A 23,894-nucleotide genomic window follows, 5' to 3' on the forward strand; every position below is an offset into this window, starting at 1 on the left:
AAATTTAATTTTTAATGACGAATTTGGCTTCCCAACGATTACGGAAATACGATATTGGAGATAAAACAAGTGTGCTGCATTCTGTTTCACAATGATGCTCTGGTTTTATTACAAATTCATCCCTTTCCTTTACAGCGGTTGGTTCTTACCCCTCTCTAAATGCCCAAAGTCACTCTTTTGTCATAATCAAGCAGCCTTGTATGTAGCTGGTTTCAGTTCCAAATCTAGACCACTGTTTATAAGGTTAAAAGTGCAGCAACTGCTCACCTGCATTCTTTTTTTGTGAACCAGTAAATAGCATGCTGTCTGACAAAGCTGAGTTGACAGTGCGACCTGGAGTCACATTGTAAGGTCAACGCTAAAAACTACTCATTTCTTCAGTGACACTGATGATTCAGTACAACCACGTCAGCTTGAGGAAACAGTGATTTGTTCAGACCTGTGCACCTCTCTTACATTAGCCACAGATAGGTCACGTGAATCCAATTTCAGCTAGATTTACATCAGTTCACATCAAAAAGTGTTTTTCATCAGACATAAATGCAATCCATTATAAAAGCATATCACAATACTGTTTATATGGACGACTGATGCATGTCGAGGGTCAGCTAGACGACATCTGTTGTGCTTGCAGTGTGTTAAACTGCATCTTTTTAAGTCTACCTTTGTTGATGGTGGTTTGTTTGAAGTCATCTTGGCATGCAGTGTTTTTGTTTACACCCACTGCTTTACCCCCTCTTCCCCTCCTCTCTTGCTTCTCCTGCAGGTCTCAGTATTGACGGCTTATACAGAGTGAGCGGGAACCTGGCGGTGATCCAAAAGCTCCGCTTTGCAGTAAATCACGGTAAGACTACAGTCACCCCCCTTTGCTCTAGTCCGCCAGCTGACCACTAACATGTACAAAACACTGCCTCCTTAATATGGAATAATACATTTGACATTTATTGGACATGTGCTGACCTCTCAGCACACAGAACACACACAGTCTCTTCACACAGATATGTTGATAAATGAGATTTTGCTGTATCACCCTGTCTTGTTTGTCCTCTCTCCCTCCATCAGATGAGAAAGTGGATCTGAACGACAGTAAGTGGGAGGACATCCACGTCACCACTGGAGCTCTCAAGATGTTCTTCAGGGAGCTTCCCGAGCCTCTCTTCACATACGGATCCTTCAATGACTTTGTGAACGCCATCAGTGAGTAACTTTTGTCAAAGGACCATTATTCAGAGACTATGCATTTAGGGTATAATTCATGTCCCAAGGTTTGCCACAAGATGGTGCTCTACACATGTGCATTTACTGACTGCTGGTTTCTCTGCCTCAGAATGCCCAGACTACAAGCAGCGAGTGAATTCAATCAAAGACCTAATCAAGAAGTTGCCAAAACCCAACCATGACACAATGCAGGTCGTCTTCAAACACCTGCGGAGGTAAGAAAAGTGCAAAAACAGCTCACTCTTAATATTGTTAATCTCCTTAATTTACACAATGACGTCTGTGTAAATAAATACTGCTTACCAACAAAACTATTATATATCTATTATATACTTTCTTCCGAAGTAATAAAGGCATGAAAACCCTTCACTGAGACTGATAATCCGGACAGTTTTGAAATTTAAAAGCTATAGTCATACTTGACTACTTGGTGCTGTGTATTGAACCTCAATACTAATTGAGTACAGACCGAAATGTGTATGTAGTATTTAAAATTTTTATTAAGTATTGAAGATTGGTACAGAATGCTTAATCAGATTCTTAGGCTTATTTATGTCCTGATTTCCTGATTTTAAATCGGATATTTGAAGAATTAAATTCAGGGACCTTTTTTAAAAAAACATTTTGACAATATTTTATGCAGACAGAAGTTTTATTATCAAGCATTATTTTGTTTACATGTATAAAAGGGTTCCAGTACGTTTGCTTCCCAAACTACTGTTGGCAGTAATGTGGAACATTTTAAAATATCCCAAACAAGCAAGAGTTGCCAGAAAACCTTTAAGATTATACTGTACATATATAGATATAGTCCACAAACGTGCAAAATGCCATCACATCATCATAAAATATTATATCGATCAGTCAAAACATCCATTTAATCTCTAAATAAGAATGGGTAACCAAACTACTACCGTCCAAGTGAGTTAATACCAGAGAAAATATGGTGTGAAAAACATCAAGAGTAACACACACACACACACACACACAGTACAACACGCAACCACCAAATATATACTTGCTTGGATTGCTCTATTGACCTTAATTGGATGATGTGACTAGTCTTCTGATATGGAAACATGTCTAACTGTTCAGATTAACTGTTGAACCATTCAGTGACTTCAGAAAGTTTTATGCACTTATATCAGAAATGGCACTGAGGATGTCTTATTTATACCAGCTCCTGTTTGACTCTCAGTGTTTACCTTTCCTCAGACTGATCAGCCTGTAGGCAAACACAAACTACAGCCAGCTTTAACGTGTATTCTTAGCCCACTGGAGCCAGTGGCAATATCATATGTTCACAATGACATTTGCCTAGGTTTCCAATTTGCATTTATATGGCTCTGTGTTTGCTATAATTCAGTACCTACGAAGTGGTGTTTCTTGAGGAAATTTATAGCGTGACATTCAGTATATGGAGGTCTACGTATATCAGCGGGCGGATTTAATCTCCTTTTTTTCTCCCTTCCATGAATATGTTATTGTTTTGTGCATCTGCATGCAAGGATGTAGATTCTATTTAAAAAGGCTATTATGCTCTAGCCTGGAGCGTTCAGTAGTGTTACAGAGTGTGTGTCGTGAGGCTTGCCTCAGCCCTCGATCTCAAGCCCTAAAGATGTGTGTAAAGACTTGAATGTTGTTTTACTAGCTGAAACCCTGAAGCTGTACTGAAACCACAGGACTGTCAAACAAACACAGGCTCACCTAAAGCTGTTCATGACACATTGACATCTTTAAATGTCCTCATGTTTTACTTCCCTCTCCCCAGAGTGATTGACCATGGGGAGGCCAACCGCATGACCACACAGAGCGTGGCCATCGTGTTTGGACCCACGCTGCTCCGGCCCGAGACAGAGACAGGCAACATTGCGGTCCACATGGTCTACCAGAACCAGATAGTGGAGCTCATACTGCTCGAGTATGAAAGCATCTTTGGCAGGTAGAGGCACCCGTTTAGATAAGGATGCCAGGCTTTTCAAACACGGACTTCTTTTCCTTTTTCCCTCCTTTCTTTGGCTGAGCTGACCATTGCTGTGGACCAAGCAGTTGGGAGAAAAAAAAAAATCTAATTTACATTAATTGATGGGACAGTTTACGAAAGTGTTGCACTTACGGAAGTTTTGGAGAATTTAAAAAAGGTGTACAGGTTTCACCTGCTTTTTCAGTTGCCATTCCCGCTGCAAGTAGCAGGCCGAACAATGGACAGTGTTTCAGAGTGATGCTGTGATGATGTCCGTGTGATTTGGTGGATTTGAGTATTCAGGTGTTTTCTCATAAACTGGATCCCTGAGGCCAGTAATTTGAACTTCAAAGCGGAGCTGGTGGCACCAGTTGCCTCCTAGTGGAAGCCGACCAGACTTTGGCGGACCGCGGCTGGGGAGCTTGGCAAACTGGCAACCTGAATAGGTTTTCTGCGTTGTGGAGCTTTGTCTGTGATGTATTACCCATGTATGGTTTTGGATCAGGTGGAAAAAAAAAATATCAGTGTTATGTTAACAGACTTGTCTTTTGGCACTTGGATGAACTGGAGTTACAGATCGTTTCCCCAACTTCCCACAATCCAGCTGACCCCTTCCCCCTTTCAACCAGTGTTAAGCATTAAATCTGTGACATGAGCATCCTGTGACTTGAATGATGGAGGACAAACCCTCTGTTTGTGTGTGTAAGTGAATTAACCTAAATGGAATATAACCTGAGCAAAAGTACCCTTGTCTTGCCACTTTGTGCAAACTGTGTGTCGTGTAGTCTTACGTGCTTTGGTAAAGTTTCCGTTAAGCTGCCGGGGGTCATCGTCTGTGCTCCATATGAACTTCAGTGTTGGTTTCTTCTGTAACAGGAATAGTCACCGGGGTGTTACTGGAAAACAACAATGTGGGTTTCCAAAATGTTACCAATTTTTACATGAATTGTCTCTGACTGTCAATTTCATGACCTTTCTCTTCACCTAAGCTAATATTAAAGAGTATTCACAGAAGGGAAACGGTACTGAGAATATTTCAAAGGTTGATGTATGAAGCGTATGGGTGTGAGAATGCAAAGAAAAGCCTTTAAAAAGCAGAGCATATGTACAGTGACAGAAACTAGTTGTTAAAATGTGTTATAGTGACTGAGGTGTGTATGCTTTGATTGTGAACTAATGAAAGATTTTTGATTTTGTAAATTTGAATTAAAATGTGACAATCGACTGATTGCGGAGGGAAAAAAAACACATGATTGACTGTTACTTTTGTTTGAAGGTGTCTCTGGAGTATTTGCGCATGGTCAGCTGCACATTTTGAATGTAATTTTCAGGCTAACTGCTGTTTGTGAAATTGCTACGTCTAATAAAAAAGACAAACTATGTTCAGAGTACAAAGTGTGTATTCGCTATCAGAATGTGAAGTTAAGTGTTCACGGTGGACTGAGACGATAAAGAAAGGTGAGTGCTGTTTAACCTTCAATCAACTCTAATGCTTCACCTTTCCCTCGGCTTTAATTACAGAATTGAATTAATCTACTCAACACTGATATCCTGGTTATTGAATTGAGTGATTAAGCTTTCAGGTTTCAGTCATTTATATTCCTACCTGTTAATTATGAAATGAAGTGCAGTATATTTCTCCAGATTTCTCAAATGCAGCGCAACTCTGCCGTTGAGCGTCCATTAATCTGATTTCTCCGTTCTTCGAAGGCATTTTTGTCATTACTCCTCAGGTCAAACTTGGCTGCAGACCTGAAGGGTGTGGATTAATTGATGTCTAATTAGGTAATTGCCATGGTGCCAGTTTTGATTAAGAAGCACAAGGCGAAGTGAGTGCTGCTGAGCAAAGCAGAGCTACACTGAGTGAAGGCCTCTGTTTAGTGTTCCCTTATTTTTACTGCTCTGTGTGTGTTGGCGGTATATCTGTATCCCCTAACATCTGCAGAATGGCAGCTCTGTATGGATGCCCATTTATGGCCAAATAAATGGAGAAAAGAATAAAAGGGAATGATTAAAGAAAATATAGTGAGTCCAAATGTTCCTTTTAAAAGTCAAGATCATGATGGTCAGCAATTTCAAATTCAAAAATTTGCCTTTCTGAGGCAAACCAATTAAGTCAGTAGACAAGTTGAATTATGGTGAGTCAAAGTTTTCAGTCTTTGTCTCATAATTTAACTTCTCATTACTTTGATTTAAAATGTCACAATTTTCACCTGTTTATCTCATAAATTAATTTTTTCATTCCACATTTGAAATAAATTTTACCAGTGGAACGTCTGAGGACTGAAATGTTAAATTGTATATAGAATTCTTCAGTTTGTCTACAGTTAAGAGTTAAGAGAGAACCTACCACTAAAGCTATGCAAGAACTAAAAACTCACGATATCGTTTTGACTCTTAACTTTTCAACATTTTTTTTATTCCTTTTCCTGGCAATAATAGGCATCCATACATTCTGAGGACCCAGGATTGGAAGTTTTCATCAATCCCCAGATCTGTTTTGTGTATTTACCACCTAATGTGCCCTCCTCCCTCCTCTGATCACTACCAGTCCTCTTTTATGTCAAATAGAACCCCCACCGTTCTCTTGCCTACGTGTTAATTTAGTGCAACAGGTTTGACTAATACCTCAGCTCTAGCTCTGTTTTGACAGGACAGACCACCTTGGATTCAACAAACGTGTCAGAGGTAGGCAGCACTGAATCATGTGCCCTGTTTGGAAACCACATGCCGTTAAAACTGAGGCGCAGGGAGGAGGGCCCCCAGTATTTCCAAATGAGAAAACAATTAGATCATTTCTATAATTCATGGGTGCGACCACAGCTCAGGCCCGGGGAGGCTTTGAGTGGTTGAAGTGCTCCATATGCTTGCTGTGGTTTTCAGGCCTGATCTGCTCAGGGCTGGCCCGGTCTGCTCCAAGAAGGCTGAGGTGTGGGCAGGTAATGTGAACAGGCCATTATGGAGCATAAAAGATTTAAAAGGTCTTCAGTGCTTCCCCCCGCTTCATTTGCAGGTGGTCTGTTGGCAAAGTGGTTGGACGAGGAACAACTCTGTGGTAGAGACTCCTGTACTTTACGCACTGCTTTTTACTCATAGCTCAGTGAGCAAATGGCTGCTTATCTAAGGAATGGAGCAGTTAGTTTGTGATTATGAAATGTTTATAGTACAGCATTTTAGAAGACACTTCCAGCAGTTCAAACTAGGTTATAATTCATTTGGAGTAGTGTTTCTAGCCACCTGATAAAGGTAAATCCAATATGTACCCTCCTTTTAGCTCTGATTTGCTCTCCACCAACTGTGAAAATATCTGTCTCTTTATCTGCTAAATGATCCACTACGTCAGTGGTCGGCAATAGGCAGCCCACGGGCCAAAGCTGGCCCGCCAGCAATAATATCTGGCCCATGGCCAGATTACCTCCCTCCCCAACCTTACGGACGTCCTGACTGCTCATTTTAAGGGTCAGTTTCCGAATACGGACTGTGTGCATTTCTCTGTAGATTGAGCGTTTTGATACTTTCACAGGTGTTTATATAACTAGACCTGAAAAAATAAAAATATAAATAAATTTTTTTATAAATGGAAATGGAAATCTCACTTTCTACAATATGGGACCTTTAAATCAGGTTTCACTGTTTAATTATCTGGTATTTGTCTGAGATGCTAATACAGAATTGCATATGGTAGAGGCTACATGTGATATTTCATTAACTACTTTAACAGCCAAATATACAGGTTCAGCACCTACAGCCTCCACCTATACCCCAACCCAAACAACATCTGTGTAATGTGATTTAGATGTAGCTCTATTTACACTGAACAATAGAGGTCGCTGCAGTCCGTGAGTAGTATTTGTGTTAAGAGTAAAGGAAGGGGCTTCTGGGTGACGTTACTAGTTTGTTGTATATTTTTAGCATCTAGAGCATGCTAGGTAAAATGCTGGTCTGTTGGAGTATGTCTACAACTGTTTAGTAACCTGTAAAATTACAGCATGAGTCGCATAAGCAGTGAACTTCATGACAATCTTTCAGAACAAGTATTCGAATGGCTTCTGTGCATTTATCTCACCATTGCAAGGCCCTTTGCTACACCACACCAACCTGCAGTGGTCTATGCTGGCAACCGGGCCCCTCCTTGGCTCCACTGGCTTAACAGTGCTGATGTACTATTAACCTTCAAGCAACAGGTGCAGAGGCCATATTTACAGAGCGACCACTTGGCTCAGCCAACCTTTTGTGACTCATTGTGGGTCAGTCTGTTTGGAAAGCTTGCGATCATCCATCACACACTGAGCTGGATGTAAAGTGTTCAGCGCTACCAGAGCTTATCAGCAACCTGAGAAGGACCTTCAGAGAGTTGGTTCATCCAAATGAAATATAGTCATTTATCTTCATCTATCTTCTTGCTCAAGAGCACCAGCAGCCAGACCGAAACAAACCTACACTATGGCCTACCAGAATCCATTGAGGAAAAACAGTCATTTTACCTTGTAGAGCATTGTAAAGCACACTTCATTCAATTGGACTGACACAAAAGAAAACTCATCGAAAACATCTTTGTTAGTTTTTTTACTGTTCCAACAATCACCAACTTGTGTTTGGTTGAAAACCCCTAATTGTTTAGAAGTAAAGCCCTAATTCACAGCGTTACATGGGAACAGCTGTTGTATCGCTCTCCAGCGATAACAGTTTCATAAAAAGGGACTCATGCACGTGCGACCAGACCGGCTACCAAAACAAAGCACAGAAGTTCGGATGGCAACATACACAGAGGGGACGTGATGTCACACCATTACTCCACTCTACACTCACTGGCCACTTTATTAGGTATACCTGTTTAATTACTTTTTAACACAATTAGCTAATCAGCCAATCACATGGCAGCAGCTCAATGCACTGCTGATCTACTGGGATTTTCACGCACAACCTCGGAGACACAGAGAACGGTCCGAAAAAGAGAAAATGTCCAGTGAGCGGCAGTTTTGTGGACGAAAATGCCTTGTTAATGTCAGAGGAGACTGGGCAGATTGGCTGATGACAGAAAGGCAACAGTACCTCAAATAACCACTCGTTCAAATAACCATCTCTGAACGCACAACACGTCGAACCTTAAAGCAGATGGGTTACAGCACCAGAAGACCCCACCGGGTGCCACTTAATCCAACAGAGCACCTTTAGGATGTGGTTGAACGTGAGTTTCACATCATGGATGTGCAGCTGACAAATCTGCAGCAACTGTGTGATGCTATCATGTCAATATGGACCAAAGTCTCTGAGGAATGTTTCCAACACCTTGTTGAAAGTATGCCACGAAGAATTAAGGTAGTTCTGAAGGCAAAGGGGGGTCCAACCCGGTACTAGCACCAAATAAAATGGCCAGTAAGTGTATGTTTACATAACAAATGGTTGTCTTTGAAGGTTCTCGGTCATTCAGTTCATAGTTACCCAAAGAAGATCAAAGAGGTCATATTATGCTTTTTGGCTTTTTCCTTAACCTTTATTGAGTTATATACCTTTTTTGTGCATGTAATATGTTTGCAAAGTGAAAAAGCCCCAAGTCCACCCCAAAGGGAGTTCCCATCTCCCACAGAAAACACTGCTCTGAACTGCCTGAAAACAGCTTGTCTGTAGTCCAGCCTTTTCCCTATCATCCCTGTGACGACACAGGGATGAAAGCTAAATGTGCGTCATATAACGCTCGCCAAGCGGCTACTCCCTCAAAAACACCGGTGGAAAAACACTAGACTGCAGCACACCTCTCCTCTCCCTTCCAAACACTAGCTACCCTCCAAGCAGTCAATGAACATGAAGTTGTTACTGTGATGTAGAGACAGAGCTCAGTTAAAACTTTATGGATGAAAGATACTTTTGTTACAGATTAATAACTCACCACTCTGAAACTCCAGTCCATGTTGCCAAGCTGGTCAGCAACATGTGGCCTACAGCTGAATCGAAGCTGTTTACCGGCTTCTCGCTGACCCGCCCTTCTCAGCTTCTGATTGGCTAGTAGTCCTTAACTAGGAACTGCGCATGTGCAACTCCCAAAAAATTTAGAGACAAGATGTACCACTCCATAGGTAAAATGAAGCCTTCAACACAGGGTGAAAAGAGGAGCTGCATCAATGTGCGGTATGAAAAAGAATTTGGTGTTTTATTTTAATTAAACCATGTAAACCTGTTCTGGTACAACCCCTACATCGGATTTTGAACCTGAAAATGAGCATAATACCACCTCTTTAAAATTAAGGGTAACTGGACTTGGTTGAAGATACTAGAAGACATATCATCCCTCATCCAAGAGACTTCTTCAGTTCTTTCTGACTTACTGATAGGGAAACTCGGCTAATTAACTTCTGTGGACTCTTTTCCCAGGATCGTCGATACTGCTGGTTCGTGAGTGCTCCTGGCTGTAACAATGGTCATTATGGTCATTAGAGCCACCCAAGGTCTGAACGACAATCGTTGATATCTTTACCTGAGACCAAAAGTGAAAGTTTATTCAGTTTCCCTGGAAGAGATGAAAGGACAGCATTGTGAGTGGGGGATAAGTGGTGGTGCAGGCCCCCACCCCTGTTAAGCTAAGACAGATACTGGTCCACCCCAAAGACCGCATACCCAAACACAGGAAAAGCAATCTATTGTATACTCTCCAATGCAGTGAGGAATGCACAGACCTGTAAATTGGGGAAACCACAACACAAACACATGGCTCAACACAGATGGGCTAACTCCCCAGGTCAAGACTGAGCAGTTTATCTACATATGCATAATAAATGACACCCGTTTGAGAACCACCAGGTGCACATTTTAGACAGAGGATGGATAGTTTGAAAGAAGTGTCAAGGAAGCCATTTACACCTAGGTTGAGAAACCGTCGCTTTGAACTGCTCCTTTAAAACTAACTGTAACAATATCAAAGCTGGTACAGTGTGCTGGTCATGTTAATATAATAGTAAAATTCAAGGGAATGAAGCTATTTCAGCAAAAATCTAGAGGCCTACACACTTCCTGTGCTCCTCTCTCTATGATCAAAGATCGTGTGAGCACTTACAAGCGTAACATCACATGCAAGAAGAACCGGTTCCTGTTGCAGAAATAACTAATTTGCTGGCGTGCTTCAATTCAAAGCCATCCTTTTCCAAAATGTGCTGTCATAGCTACAGCGCATGGCAGACTAGGCTGTGTTCTTGCATGCATGGCAATGCTAAGTAAGCATGTAAGTATTCCAAATGTCAGCCGGGCTCGTCGTTGTTATTAATGAGCTTCAGGCGGCAGGAGTGGATCATTTTCCATGGGAATTCAATGCATTTTAAATAGCAGTGGATCAACATTCCAGGCCAGGATTTACATAAGGTAATTGCACGATGCAGAAAGTACCTTATTGCTGGCAATGGATTTTTACCTTCAGTAATACAATCAAGTCCATTAAGTAGGCAATAAATACAAGGCAAGACCGTATGAGCGCTCCATGACAGATAATGGCACCTCTCCACAATATCTATTTATTTACCCTTGGACAGTTACAGCTGCTGTTCCAGCAGATACACCCACCTCTAGAGTCTGAGTTAGCTTCCTTTTCCTCCTCACCTGTTAAGAAGAGTTGACAACCTCAGTTCTCTATGGTGTTTATTCCTGCTGTGATTAAAACACGTTGGCTGTTAGAAAAGGAGGGCGTATAGGACAATTGAGATGAGGCCCCATGTTACACCTCTCTGATGTCTACCTGCAGCAGCTGCTATGGGGGCCTGGGGAAATTAACTGTAGATAGAGTGAGAACACAAAGACAATAGTGCCATGTTGTATGTATACAGAGGTAGAGGGGGCTTGAATCAACTGAACACTCCTACTGTTGCTAAGAAAATAAAACACGTTTTTTTGCTTTCTGCTTTGTCAACTGGTGGTTACAACATCTTCCTCCAGGCTGAAATATTAACATCAAAGATACTGTCTGCCTTTTCAATGAAGTGGAGTACCGGCCCTTAGGTGGCTGTTAGCCTCTGACACGGCCTATTCAGCAGCTCATTAGAGAAATGGGCTGAGCCGACCGACCCCTCCTCCCTCTGCACGAACACACTCTTCCCCCGGAGACGCTGGGATTATGTGTTGGTGGAGTGTATGGGTTTTGGGGCCGTTAAGTGATGATTGCACTCAGAAATCGCTGTGTGAATTTCTTTTGATTGAGACTGATGGGCAAGGCCTCGCCCAAAGAGGTTTGTGGTCTGGAAATCAGAGCAACAGTGAAGTGAACTTGCAACCTGGATGCAGATGTGAGATTGAGGTTGGCCATGATATGAATTGACAGTGAGACAGGAAGAACTAGGTGCTCTGATTAATGTGAAATGGGGGGCGTTCCTCTATGTTTTTGTCTCTCTGTCTCATTAACACTGTTGGCTCCAGAATCTGTTAGCTAACAGCGCTTGTATTCCCCTGGCGGAACCTTTCTCCACTGAGGCGGTAATTAGGACATTTCATCTACAGCCCTTTTCAATACAGCTCTGTGATTGGAGGAGAAGCCCTGCGTAATTACAGAGGCCCTGGGCCCCTAGCAGGTGCCGCCGGGAGTGGGGCCCTAAACAAATCATAAACAAGAATTTAATTTAAGGATCAACAGCCTTACATGTGGATGTCTAAGTCTGATCAGATGAGACTCAAACATGAACATTTCTGATTTGGAAGTAGAAGTTTCTTTTTCTCACTGCAGGTAGACCTTTGAGAGGGAGGGCCAGACTACTTTGCCAGCTCTCTCATAAGCTCATTGGATTTGCTCCCGTGCCAACGTCTTACTTAATTAGCCTGCACATTTTTACGGGCATAAATCGCTTTTACATCACTGCCAACGGAGCGCACTGCAAAGTGGGTCGATCATATATTATGTTGATCCTCCTTGGCGCAGTTAAAGCCATATATTACATTTGAATTTGTCGAAGAGCTGTGGGCCCCTGGCATAATTCTTCTTTGTTGTGCTGTCAGTGCTAATCTCTCCCCAGGGGCCTCGGCATCAGCGCTCTCTTTCTCTTTCGCCGCTGCCCCCAGATCGGATGAGTAAAGGGACGCAGGGATTGAGGCAAGCCAGGAGGGCACCCACACATCTCTCCCTCACCCCACTGCCCCTCCCAACAAGTAAACCTGCCTCCCACCTGCCCCTGACTCCTTCATCAGCAAGCTCAAGGCTTCAACGTGGAGCATTTGTGATTTACATGACAGTCAGATCTCTCTCTTGTTGCTTTTATATCTCTCACCCCACAGATTCTACACTCTCAGACTGAACATTTCATAAACTTTAAAGCTGCACTAATCTACACATTACGCAGTCTTTCTATAAACAGTGGATTAATTGACTACATGTAATGTGCAGTTCCCCTCACCTCTACAGAGCCTTTTTGGCATCTTTCAGCTTATTATTTTTGACAGCTTAGAAGCAGCGAAAGTGGGAGACCCCGCGGGGTTTAAGAGGTTTTGTACATCCATAGAACTTCTATAAAAACTAGACCAGGCGTCTAATGGAGACATGCGTTTATTTGTCAAATTGTGTTCCCACACCAGGCCAGTAAACGGGCTATGCGGCTATTTGGGACCCGGCTATTAATTAAAGTTTTACGAGTATTTATTTTGACAGCTACTCGCTTTGCACGTTTACATTTTAATTCAAAACATGTGATTATTCGAAGCACTGTTATAGATTAAGCTACCTGACAATTTATAAAGTAGTAAAATCAATAATAACAATCCAGCGATAGATATTGTGTGTAATGAGTTCTTCTTCCCCCATGCCAAACATCAGCCAAAGTATCAACTAACCAGTGAATATAGTGCAACATTTAGCAGCTAAAGAACCAAATATTTCCCTCGGTATTTGGTGGAGACCAACTACTGCTACAAAATGCCATTAGACACACCCGAGACAGCTGGATGTACATAAAGTGTCCTGGAAATCTACTCCATCCATGGATAGGTTTAGTGTCCAAAATCCACACTATTAATATATTGTACTAATAGTAAATAATACAAGATGTGCACTGAATGACTTCAATGAAATCGTAACTTTGGAAAGCTGCTGCTGATGTACAATTTGGGCAGTCAACAGAGAAAGCAAGGTTTAATGCTTAATTACTACTACATTTTTGTGTATGTTCCTGGAGCCTGGAGTCATCCCTCCATGCAATTCATTTGTTTCCAGCTGTGAGTACTTCCTTTATTTCTTTTGTGCATTGAACTGTGGAACAGTACAGTCCATCAACAGTCCATTAAAATACCAAGCAAGTTTAGTCTGCATGCAAAAGTGTGTAACCTACAAATAATTTTATATTGTCTTTTGATCCTATTTTTTTTATGCATTTGTTTCTCCAATCATACCTCCCAACACCAATGAAATCCACCAGGAACCTTTTAAAAAAGAAGATTTAATACACGGTGAGTGTTTGGTCTGGTTAGTAGTTCTGTTTATCTTTCTCCCTGCTGTGTCTCTGCTCTCCCACTAGGGTGTAGTGAAGAACATGGATTCACGCTCTTCTCCACGACCCAGATGCATACCTGCTCCAGGCTGCACTGTTTATTCTCCTTGGATTAACTTCCCCAAACGTCCACCCTCCTCCTCATCTTCCTCCTCTCCCACCTCCACACAGGGAAGGAAAAACAAAAAGAGACATTTGGCAAATCTGTTCTCATTGCGCTTGTAAACACACACACACACTCACAAAATCAAGCTTTTGCCACTGTTCCTCTCCGGCCCCCTCTGCATTAGCATGGAAGTCATCCATATTGATGCTATGTGACTCATGTGCTGCCTGCCTCTTTGTTTTATCTTTTTTTTGTGCCTCCTCACCCTCTTTACCCAGGAAAAGCTTTCTGGGGACCAGGGGGGTGATTAACACGAGGAGAGATGGAGGAGTGGATGACCGTGGACCCGTGGGTGCTGGGGGTGGAGGCGGACAGGTTTGTAGCCCAGGTCCCCCCGGTGATGAGGTGGAGCTTAATTGATTTGTCAATGTGGAGCCATCTGGCACAGAAAGATGAGGCTCCAACCTGTTCTCCTTCCTGAGGTGTGTGTGTGTGTGGGGGGGGGGGTTGTATCAGGAGAGACGGGTTGGATTACAAACACATGACACACACACTCCTTGGGATTTCATGATATCTCTTTCTCTTACTTTTTCACTTGCAATGTAACCCTTTGATGAGGACAAAGTGTGTCTATCTCCCACAATGCCCCCAGAGCTCAACCAGTGAATGATGGTGGGGACAGGAGGCATGACAGAGCCTGGAGGGGAGGACCCCCAGCCAAAATGGAAACACACACAGTTAACCCTCACACAAGAGCCCTGCTGAGGATCAAAAGGTCAGGGGTGCTGATGGACGCCAGCACTGGTGTCTCAATGAAAAGCGCTTGAGGAAATTGGGACAGACAGAGACATCCTCATCATCTCTCTTTATTCACGTCCCCCTTCTCCCTTCATTTCCCTCTGTCACCCTTCCTCTGACTGGTAGCTTCATTTCTAGGATAATTTCAAAGGTTATGATGGGAAAAGCAAATGAGAGTGTGTCTTTATGGCAGATACTTTATAATGTAAAGATGGGAATTAGCTTAAACCTTTGTATTTTTAGTGTATTTTAAACACAAAAACACAAACAGAATCTCTGTTACCTGCTCTCATTGACACTGAGAGAACATATACAGTATCTACTGAAGTGTGAAAACCTCATCATTGAAATGTTGGCACTTTTCATGTCATTTTAAGGAACGGGGTGGGATGAGCCACTTTGGCATCCCTGGGGCAAGGTGACGATGTCTCCAAGTAAGATTTGTACGTATATTTCAAGAAGTCATACATAACAGGAAATCTTCAGATTATTTCTAAAATAAACACTTTCAAAAATACGACTGGCTCAAGTTGCCCAAGATGAGGGGGAAGTGGAGCCGAAGCAGAAATTGCTTTGAAAACACTGACAACAAAACAGGCACTGAAATGTTGGTGAAACCTAAGCTTGATGTACATTGGAAATACATGTATTTTGTAAATGCCTGCTAGGAACGAATTCTCTATTTTCTGAAATTGGAGATTCTTTAGAGCTGCCCTAATCAATATATTTATAAGAACAAACGGTGAAATGACTAGGTGTAATGTGAAAAATGTTATCATAGTGACGAACCCACAGAGAATTATTACTCAACAACTCAGTAGTTCACCTCAGCTCTACAGAGCATCAGCCTGCAATTTAACTTATAACCTAATTCCTACTTTCTGTGTGTCCACAGGGATCTGCTTTGGTCTGCGTGACACAAGCGTCCCACCCACCCATGTCTGTGGGGGTCTGCAAAGACCTTTATACATATATGTAAAATGTTGCTTTGTGTTCTGCTGTGTACAGGAAATATAGCTTACAGGGTAGCATTATCAACTTAACAAGGCCATTCCATACCTAAAAATCTTTATCGTTAGCTAAATGTTAGCTCCTTTGGTCGTGCCCCTTTGCTCCAAACAACATAAGAAAAATCAGGCCTTACCTCACTCAGTACGCCACCCAGCTTCTGGTACAGGCCAGGGTTATCTCTCGCCTCGACTATTGTAATGCCCTCCCAGCTGGTCTTCCAGCTTGTGAGGTGAAACCCCGCCAAATGGTTCAAAACGCGGTGGTGCATCTGTTTTCGATCAACTACGTCTGGTTTGGGCTGCATAGTAGGAGAAGCCATACGGCGAATAATCGGCCCCAGTGAGGTGGTGTAAATTAAGAAGAGAAGGGGCCTTAGCACCTTGCCTTGGGGCAACCCTGTGGAGAGGCAGTGAGAGGACAATTGTCCTTGCCACGACACATTGTAGGAACGCCCAATGCTGTAGGATTTGAACCACTGATACCTCAGCCTCCATGAGAGGAGTAAGCGAGGAGAGTGCCATGGACCAGGGAAGACAGAGGGCATGTTAGGGTTGATGTTGAGCCTCTTGCACCATTACCCGAGGGATGGAGAGAGACATGTTTAAGGACTGCCTCATGGTAGGTTTTCCTGTGCCATGCTCATTTTCGACTTAATTTAAGTTTAACTTAACTCAATGGTCAACTCAATACTCCAGTTGCTGTCGGAAAATTGTAGGCTCTCCGCCGTCCAACTCCTCCACAGGTCCTCTCAATCATCTACTTAAGGGCAACCTATCAGCCCCCTAGAGACAGAATAAAGGAGGAGCAGATCAATAAACAAAGTAAAACTTATTATTAGTTATATATATATATAACTTATTTCATTAATCACAATATCAAAGTTAATTCAAAAGATCTTTCTTATTTATATTAAAGAACTCTCAGTATGGCTCCAACAATATGATATGATATAATCATGATATCCCACAGGCATCCTGGAATTGAGCAAAACTTACCAGGGAAACTAAAGATCGGGGTGGGGGGGGGCTTTGTCTGAGGGGAGGCCTGCTGTCTCAGACTTTGAAAAACCCCTGATTAAGTTTATATTTTGATTAGAGCAGTAGTGATAGGATGAAAACAGAACTGTGTTTCATCATTTTCATTTATCAATCGTCATTCACAACCCCAAACTGGCATTTAGCATTTAAAGAAAGTAACCTCAAGGGGAGAAGTAACAAAAAGTAAATGATAAAATGGAGGTGATGAAAATACATGTGATTTGAAAAATAGAATGGTAAAAATTTAGGTGAATTAAAAAAAATAGAGTAGCCTAATACATTTTCAACCGATGTTTAAACTTGATTTACCATTCATCATTCACAACACCCAACTGTCACTTATCGTGTACCTCATGAAATTTTGATATTTCTGCTGAAACTGTCAATCAGAAACCCCACCACTAACTAACTGATCGAGTTTTTGGCTGTGAACTTGCTGGCCTCTGAGAACGAGTCCAGCTTATTGAATTGCTGTGCAGTTAATTGCCGCCCAAAAGGCCAATGCTTCAGTTTTTTCGGTGAGAGAAATTCTAGTATTTTATTAAGCTAATTAGCCAGCTTTGAGGGACCCCGAGCTGTTTAACGAAGCTAGCTGTTATGTAGTGGCTGATGTAGGTTATAACAGTTCAGTACTAATAGGGGGCTCCAGTACACCAGTGCTATAGCGGGATTACTGATAGACCCTTGCCTGACGAGGCAGTACCCCAACTTGATGGTCATGTTATTTTGTTGTAACGGTGTTGTCAGTAATAAAGCCAGCTAAACTTCAGATTGCCTCTGCATCTGGTACCAGTTCTCAAACTAACTTAACAGGAGTGTATGTGTCACCGGGGTGATGTGTGTATAGGAGTGTACAGAGCAGCCATGGGCGAATTGGCCATCGGGAATTTTGGGAACAATCATGAATGGCCGGTCCATTTCAGGCCGAACCTGCCAGTGTTCATGAGTTTTTATTTTTCAGTTGCTTATGTTCAACTTTAAAGAGGTGGTATTATGCTTTTTGGCTTTCCCCCTCTCCTTTATTGAGTTATATATCTTTTTTGTGCATGTCACAGGTTTGCAAAGTGAAAAAGCCCAAAGTCCAGCCCAAAGGGAGTTCCCATCTCCCACAGAAAGCTCTGCTCTGAACCGCTTGAAAACAGCTCATTTGTAGTCCAGCCTTTCACTTCCTTTACTTGTGACATCACAATGAAAACGCGTTCTAAAGCTTGCCAAGCGGCTAGTGTGTCAGGCACGCCCTCAAACCAAGTTAGTCTGAGCGGAGGCCCTTTGGCTCGACTCGCCTTTGTTTGGGTTTCCATTGTAGAAATGTTGTACCTGTACCTGCTTCCAGGTACTTTTTTTGGTATCACCTCATCTCCGCGAAGGTTTCAAGCGAGCTGAGGGATATTAAAATGTAATGTGAAAACACGACAGACTGCTGACTAGTCAGAGAGAATATACACTATTCACTGCATTGCGTGCACCATCATCACTAAATCCACTTCTGAGAAGTTTTGAGGTGAGAAATCAGCTGTGTAGATTTCGAATATTCACAGTTTTACGAGAAGTGATGGTGGAACAAAAATGTGCTCCGCAAGTGGCTGCGGGGGAAGCCTGTGCCAACCCGCGGGAGGAGCGTGTGAGGCCGACCAGCCGCCCGCTCACAGAGCCCTCTGCTTCCACCGTCACACAGACCGCTGCAGCAACAACGGCAGAGGAAAACACAGCTGGAAGGTTTTCATACCGCTTATCTGTCTTTACATTCCGAGTAATGTTGAAACGTTTTAACTTAAAATAGAGAAAGCTGCGTGGATCGCTGATGTGTGTGTCGCATTGAACATTATGTAGCGGCAGTTGTGTGTGGCGTCGCTATAACTAGAATCTACGCTCTGGGTAATGAAATGGAAAATGGAGCAGGGCCGAGTAGAGTCGAGTCTATCGATTTGTGCTCTGGTAGCATTTTTCAGCAAGGCAGCATAGATCGTCAGAACACCGGCAGCAGTTTAGTCCTGATGGTAAGATGTGGAACAATGATGTTGTGTGGTTGTGGACTTGTGTGTAACTTATACCATCTGCTAGGTTATGGTCGCAGTCTGAAGCGGCTTTGATTTGGATCACACTACCTTGTTTCTTACGACCCGCCCTTCTCTGCTTCTGATTGGCTAGTAGTCCTTACCTGGGAACTGCGCATGTGCAACTCCCAACAAAGATTTTGTACAAGTAAGATGCATCACTCTGTAGCTCAAGAGCGGAGCGTACAACACAGGATGAAAAGAGGAGCTGCAGCAATGTGCAGTATGAGAAAAATATGGTGTTTTTAGAAAATTAAACCATCTAAACCTGTTCTGGTACAACCTCTAATTAAGATTTTGAACCTGAAAATGAGCATAATACCACCTCTTTAAATGATCCAGCCGGTCAGCTGCAGTGAACGCTGTCTGTGTCTATCAGACCGGGCCAGACCAATACTTTCAATATTGAGGGGAGATACGAGCAGCCCCTCCCAACTTGGACCGATCCTCGGTTTTGCTGAAATCTGATTGGCTGAACGGCGCTGATCAAAGGATTTTACTTTCAGCTGGGAATTCAATCTGAATAGGTTTTGTCAGCAGGGTTGTGTGACAAGCAGGGGCGGTTTGGCCATCTGGCAATTCTGGCAAATGCCAGAGGAGCTGGACCACTGGTTTTGGGGTGGGCCGGTTGAATTTATAATAATAGGCCTATCAGTGTTTCCCACACACAGGCTTTGCTTGGACGGGCCACTCAGGTAAATAGCGGCTGCCCAAGTATTATTGGCGACCCATTTAAGCATTTAGCAGAGAAATACAGAGAGAGATTCGATCTAGAGAGACTGCTACTATTTGCCACTGGTCATTTTAGAGACAATTTTATTTATATTATATATTAAATTGTTTAACTGTGTATTTTAATTTTGTTAAATGTCTTAAAGACTGTGTTTTAAATTGTCAACCTCGGGTCTGAGCCTTGCATGATTGTTCTGGTGCAGCCTGTTCCCCCGCAGAATCCATACCTTAAATTTTTAACACCCTAGCCGGCATGTACGTGCGGCGGGGCGGTCACATATGCTAACCCCAGTTTTTAAAGTGTTATGCACAGAAGAAGAAGAAGAAGACATATATTTAACTGTTGTTAAATATATAATATATATAATAAAGGGGCAGTGAATTCCATAATTTTGGAGCATTAACACTAAATGACCTTCCACCTACTGTAGACAACCGGAAACGAGGGATGGACAATAAACCAAGTTCAGTTGATCTGAGAGACCATGCAGGGCGGTAGGTGAAAAGTAGATCAGACAAATATGGGGGTGCAAGACCATTTAATGCTTTAAATGTTAGAAGCAATACCTTAAAGTGGATACATGATGCCACGGGTAGCCAGTGAAGGTCATGAAGCACTGGAGTAATGTGAGCAGAGCGCCTGGTGGAGGTGAGAACTCTTGCTGCTGAGTTTTGAACGTACTGTAAGTTTTTTGGGAAGACCAAGAAATAAAGCATTGCAATAATCCAGACGTGATGTGATTAATGCATGGATTAAGATTTCAGCGTCAGCTAAAGTGAGAGAAAATCTTAGACGAGCAATATTCCAAAGATGAAAGAAAGAGTTTTTAACAAGAGAAGAAATAAGAGCGCCAATAGATAGAGTTGAGTCGAATAAGACACCGAGGTTACGAGTCAATGATGAAGGCTTAATATGGAAACCATCAATATAGAAGGACTGGTCCATCCTTTTGACTGAGGCAGCAGAGCCGATCACTAATATAAGTCAAAACATATTAGAGATGTGCGAATACTATTGTAGGAAGTGGTTGACCTTGGGGGATTGAAAAGAAGTGTTTAAAGGCGGGGATTATGCTGCTCAGCTCTGCAACAGCGAGAGCGGGGTATGCTCGTGGGGGCGGGGCTTATATGCTCCGATATGAAAGTGAATTGTTGAAACGGACTTATCATCATCACGCAGGTTTGATATATGTTAGAAACGAATGTGTTAAAACAGAGATGTAAGAGTTTTATGTTATGTTCTAAGGAAGTGATCTAGCAGTATCTCCACCATTGTCGTGTTGTTTCAGTGTAATTAATGCTGTAGGTAAGGGGTCAGTAGTGTACAGGCCTTTCAATCGAAGGGTTGTGTGTTTGATTCCCCGCTTGCGCGAATATAAAAAAAAAAAAACTTCCGTCTCAAATTAACTATGAAGACTTTTTCACATGCTCGCAATAACGCATGTGCTGGAGTGTGTGCGTCCCGGTGATTGATCCACATCCATCAACCTATGTACACTTATTTTCATTTCCCCAGCATTTCCAGGCAGAGAGAACTCCTGCACTTCTCTTTGAGGGGAATCACGTTTCCTGACGGCTTTTTTTAAGAGGTGTGTCCTGACAACACATGAATGCACCACGCACCCATTTCCAAGCGAACAGGAGAAGCTACGGTGGCCGACAGGCTCTGTCGGCATTTGTGCTAAATTATACGTGTGGGACTACACTACACTAAGAGGACCTGCGATGTATGTAGATAGAAATGGTTCATTCTAAGGTAATAAAGAACACGACGGTTCATTATGTAAGGTCTTTATACACCACTGAAAACATAGTTATGTATATTATATCGCATTTCTGTCAATAGATCTTCCTAAATATTACACACTGAACCTTAAAACGTGCTCACATGCTTTTGAAAGAATGTTTATTCTTCTGGATATGAACAGAGTGGAAATGAGCTTCCTTAGAGTTCTCCTCTGAACCAGTAGCTGATAAAGAGGAGGAGGAAGATGTCTAATGACCATTCCTGGAATTTTCTCATTTTAGGGGCAAGGCCACTTTTCCAGACAGGAGGAGGAGAATACAGTGGGTACGGAAAGTATTCAGACCCCTTTAAATTTTTCAAAAGTTCATTTTATTTATCATTAATGTACACTCAGCACCCCATCTTGACAGAAAAAAGTATTCAGACCCTTTGCTCAGTATTGAGTAGAAGCACCCTTTTGAGCTAGTACAGCCATGAGTCTTCTTGGGAATGATGCAACAAGTTTTTCACACCTGGATCTGCCATTCTTCCTTGCAGATCGCTGGTGGACAGCCATTTTCAGGTCTCTCCAGAGATGCTCAATTGGGTTTAGGTCAGGGCTTTGGCTGGGCCAGTCAAGAATGGTCACAGAGTTGTTCCGAAGCCACTCCTTTGTTATTTTAGCTGTGTGCTTAGGGTCATAGTCTTGTTGGAAGGTGAACCTTCAGCCCAATCTGAGGTCATAAGCACTCTGGATGAGGTTTTCTTCCAGGATCTCTCTGTACTTGGCCGCATTCATCTTTACTTCAATTGCAACCGGTCATCCTGTCCCTGCAGCTGAAAAACACCCCCATAGCACGATGCTGCCACCACCATGTTTCACTGTTGAGACTGTATTGGGCAGGTGATGAGCAGTGCCTGGTTTTCTCCACACATACCGCTTAGAATTAACGCCAAAAAGTTCAATCTTGGTCTCATCAGACCAGAGAATCTTATTTCTCATAGTCTGGGAGTCCTTCATGTGTTTTTTGGCAAACTATGCGGGCTTTCATTTGTCTTGCACTGAGGAGAGGCTTCCGTCGGGCCACTCTGCCATAAAGCCCCGACTGGTGGATTGCTGCAGTGATAGTTGACTTTGTGGAACTTTCTCCCATCTCCCTACTGCATCTCTGGAGCTCAGCCACAGTGACCTTTGGGTTCTTCTTTACCTCTCTCACCAAGGCTCTTCTCCCACGATTGCTCAGTTTGGCTGGACGGCCAGCTCTAGGAAGAGTTCTGGTCATCCCAAACTTCTTCCATTTGAGGATTATGGAGGCCACTGTGCTCTTAGGAACCTTGAGTGCTGCAGAAATTGTTTTGTAACCTTGGCCAGATCTGTGCCTTGCCACAATTCTGTCTCTGAGCTCTTCAGGCAGTTCCTTCGACCTCAGGATTCTCATTTGCTCTGACATGCACTGTGAGCTGTAAGGTCTTATATAGACAGGTGTGTGGCTTTCCTAATCAAGTCCAATCAGTTTAATTACACACAGCAGGACTCAAATGAAGGAGCAGTACCATCTCAAGGAGGATCAGAAGAAATAGACAGCACCTGAGTTAAATATGAGTGTCACGGCAAAGGGTCTGAATACTTATGACCATGTGATATTTCAGTTTTTCTTTTTTAATAAATTTGCAAAAATTTCTACATTTCTGTTTTTTTCTGTCAAGATGGGGTGCTGAGTGTACATTACTGAGAAATAAAATGAACTTTTTTGATTTTTGGAAAATGGCTGCAATGAAACAAAGAGTGAAAAATTTAAAGGGGTCTGAATACTTTCCGTACCCACTGTATATGGTTAAGTTACTGACATCACTAAGTGAATGACACAAAGGCAGTGAAACATAGTCACACACAGGACAAAAAGGTGAACATTAAAGGAGTGTAAGGAGATGTCACGCCTTTTTATGGGCTTATCCACTGACCTCCAGCAGCCAATCAGGGGGCAGCTTTGGAGACGACGCTTGAAGGTCCAGGCTTCTCTGAGGAGGATGGGACAATGGGATTACACAGCACACACACACACACACACACTGAGAGATACACAGGAAAGAGGAAAAAAGGATATGTGTGTCTGTGTTCATGTGTGGGAGGACCAAAGCCTACAAGAGTGGGTAGTTGGGTGGAGGTGTGTTACTTACAACATAGTGCAGTATGTGTATGTTTCTGTGCAGGCAAGTGGGTGGTAGCTTTTGAAAGAGCAGACCATTTAATTGAATTCTGCACAGCTCCTTGTTATTCTAGTCATGACTGAGAGCCGCCCCATGTTGTCCCAGCAGTGTGGGAGGGCCAGCCGTACCTGCAAACACTAGCTGGTTTGCACTCTGTGTGTGTGTGTGTGTTTTGTGTGTGTGTGTGTGTGTGTGTGTGTGTGTGTTTTTGTGTGTGTGTGTAGAGGCAGGGGTTGTGAGGTGACTGTGGTTACACTGGTGTTTTTCTAGCGCAACTCGAGTCCCAATGTGGTAACGAGGAGGGGAAGTGGTGAAAGTCAGCCCTGAACCTCACCCTGAAAAGAAAGCACGAAACTGCCAGAACATTAATGCAAAATATATGTGTGTTTGTGTGTGTGAGAGAGAGAGCGAGAGTAAAAGTGAGAGAATGTGATTTGAGAATGAGTGCATGTAATGGTATCAACTCATTGTCCTGTTACAAAGCAACCCAAACTGCACAAAAGAGGACACAATAACAGTTACTAACACACATTGACTTCAGCAATAGAGAAGATATGCTGTCTAATGAAATGAAAAGTCTCTAAGCAATTATA

The 23,894-nt window shown here is 42.7% G+C and overlaps 1 protein-coding gene across 6 annotated transcripts in view; it reads left to right on the forward strand.

Moving 5' to 3' along the window:
- arhgap12b (Rho GTPase activating protein 12b) overlaps window positions 1–4,567 on the forward strand; it is a 79,336-nt gene extending 74,769 nt beyond the window's left edge. For all 6 annotated transcript variants that reach the window (XM_038723833.1, XM_038723842.1, XM_038723849.1 and 3 more), the window contains 4 exons: window positions 767–844; window positions 1,063–1,197; window positions 1,328–1,433; window positions 2,990–4,567. In XM_038723833.1, the coding sequence (XP_038579761.1) occupies window positions 767–844; window positions 1,063–1,197; window positions 1,328–1,433; window positions 2,990–3,164 (494 nt within the window). In that variant the 3' untranslated portion in view covers window positions 3,165–4,567. The remainder of the gene's footprint in view (window positions 1–766; window positions 845–1,062; window positions 1,198–1,327; window positions 1,434–2,989) is intronic.
- Window positions 4,568–23,894: the final 19,327 nt, after the last annotated feature.

The sequence above is a fragment of the Micropterus salmoides genome, unplaced genomic scaffold (assembly GCF_014851395.1).
Source record: "Micropterus salmoides isolate LMB-PRFRI ecotype aquatic unplaced genomic scaffold, ASM1485139v1 Ms_hic_scaffold_1, whole genome shotgun sequence".
In the NCBI taxonomy this organism is placed as follows: Eukaryota; Metazoa; Chordata; class Actinopteri; order Centrarchiformes; family Centrarchidae; genus Micropterus; species Micropterus salmoides.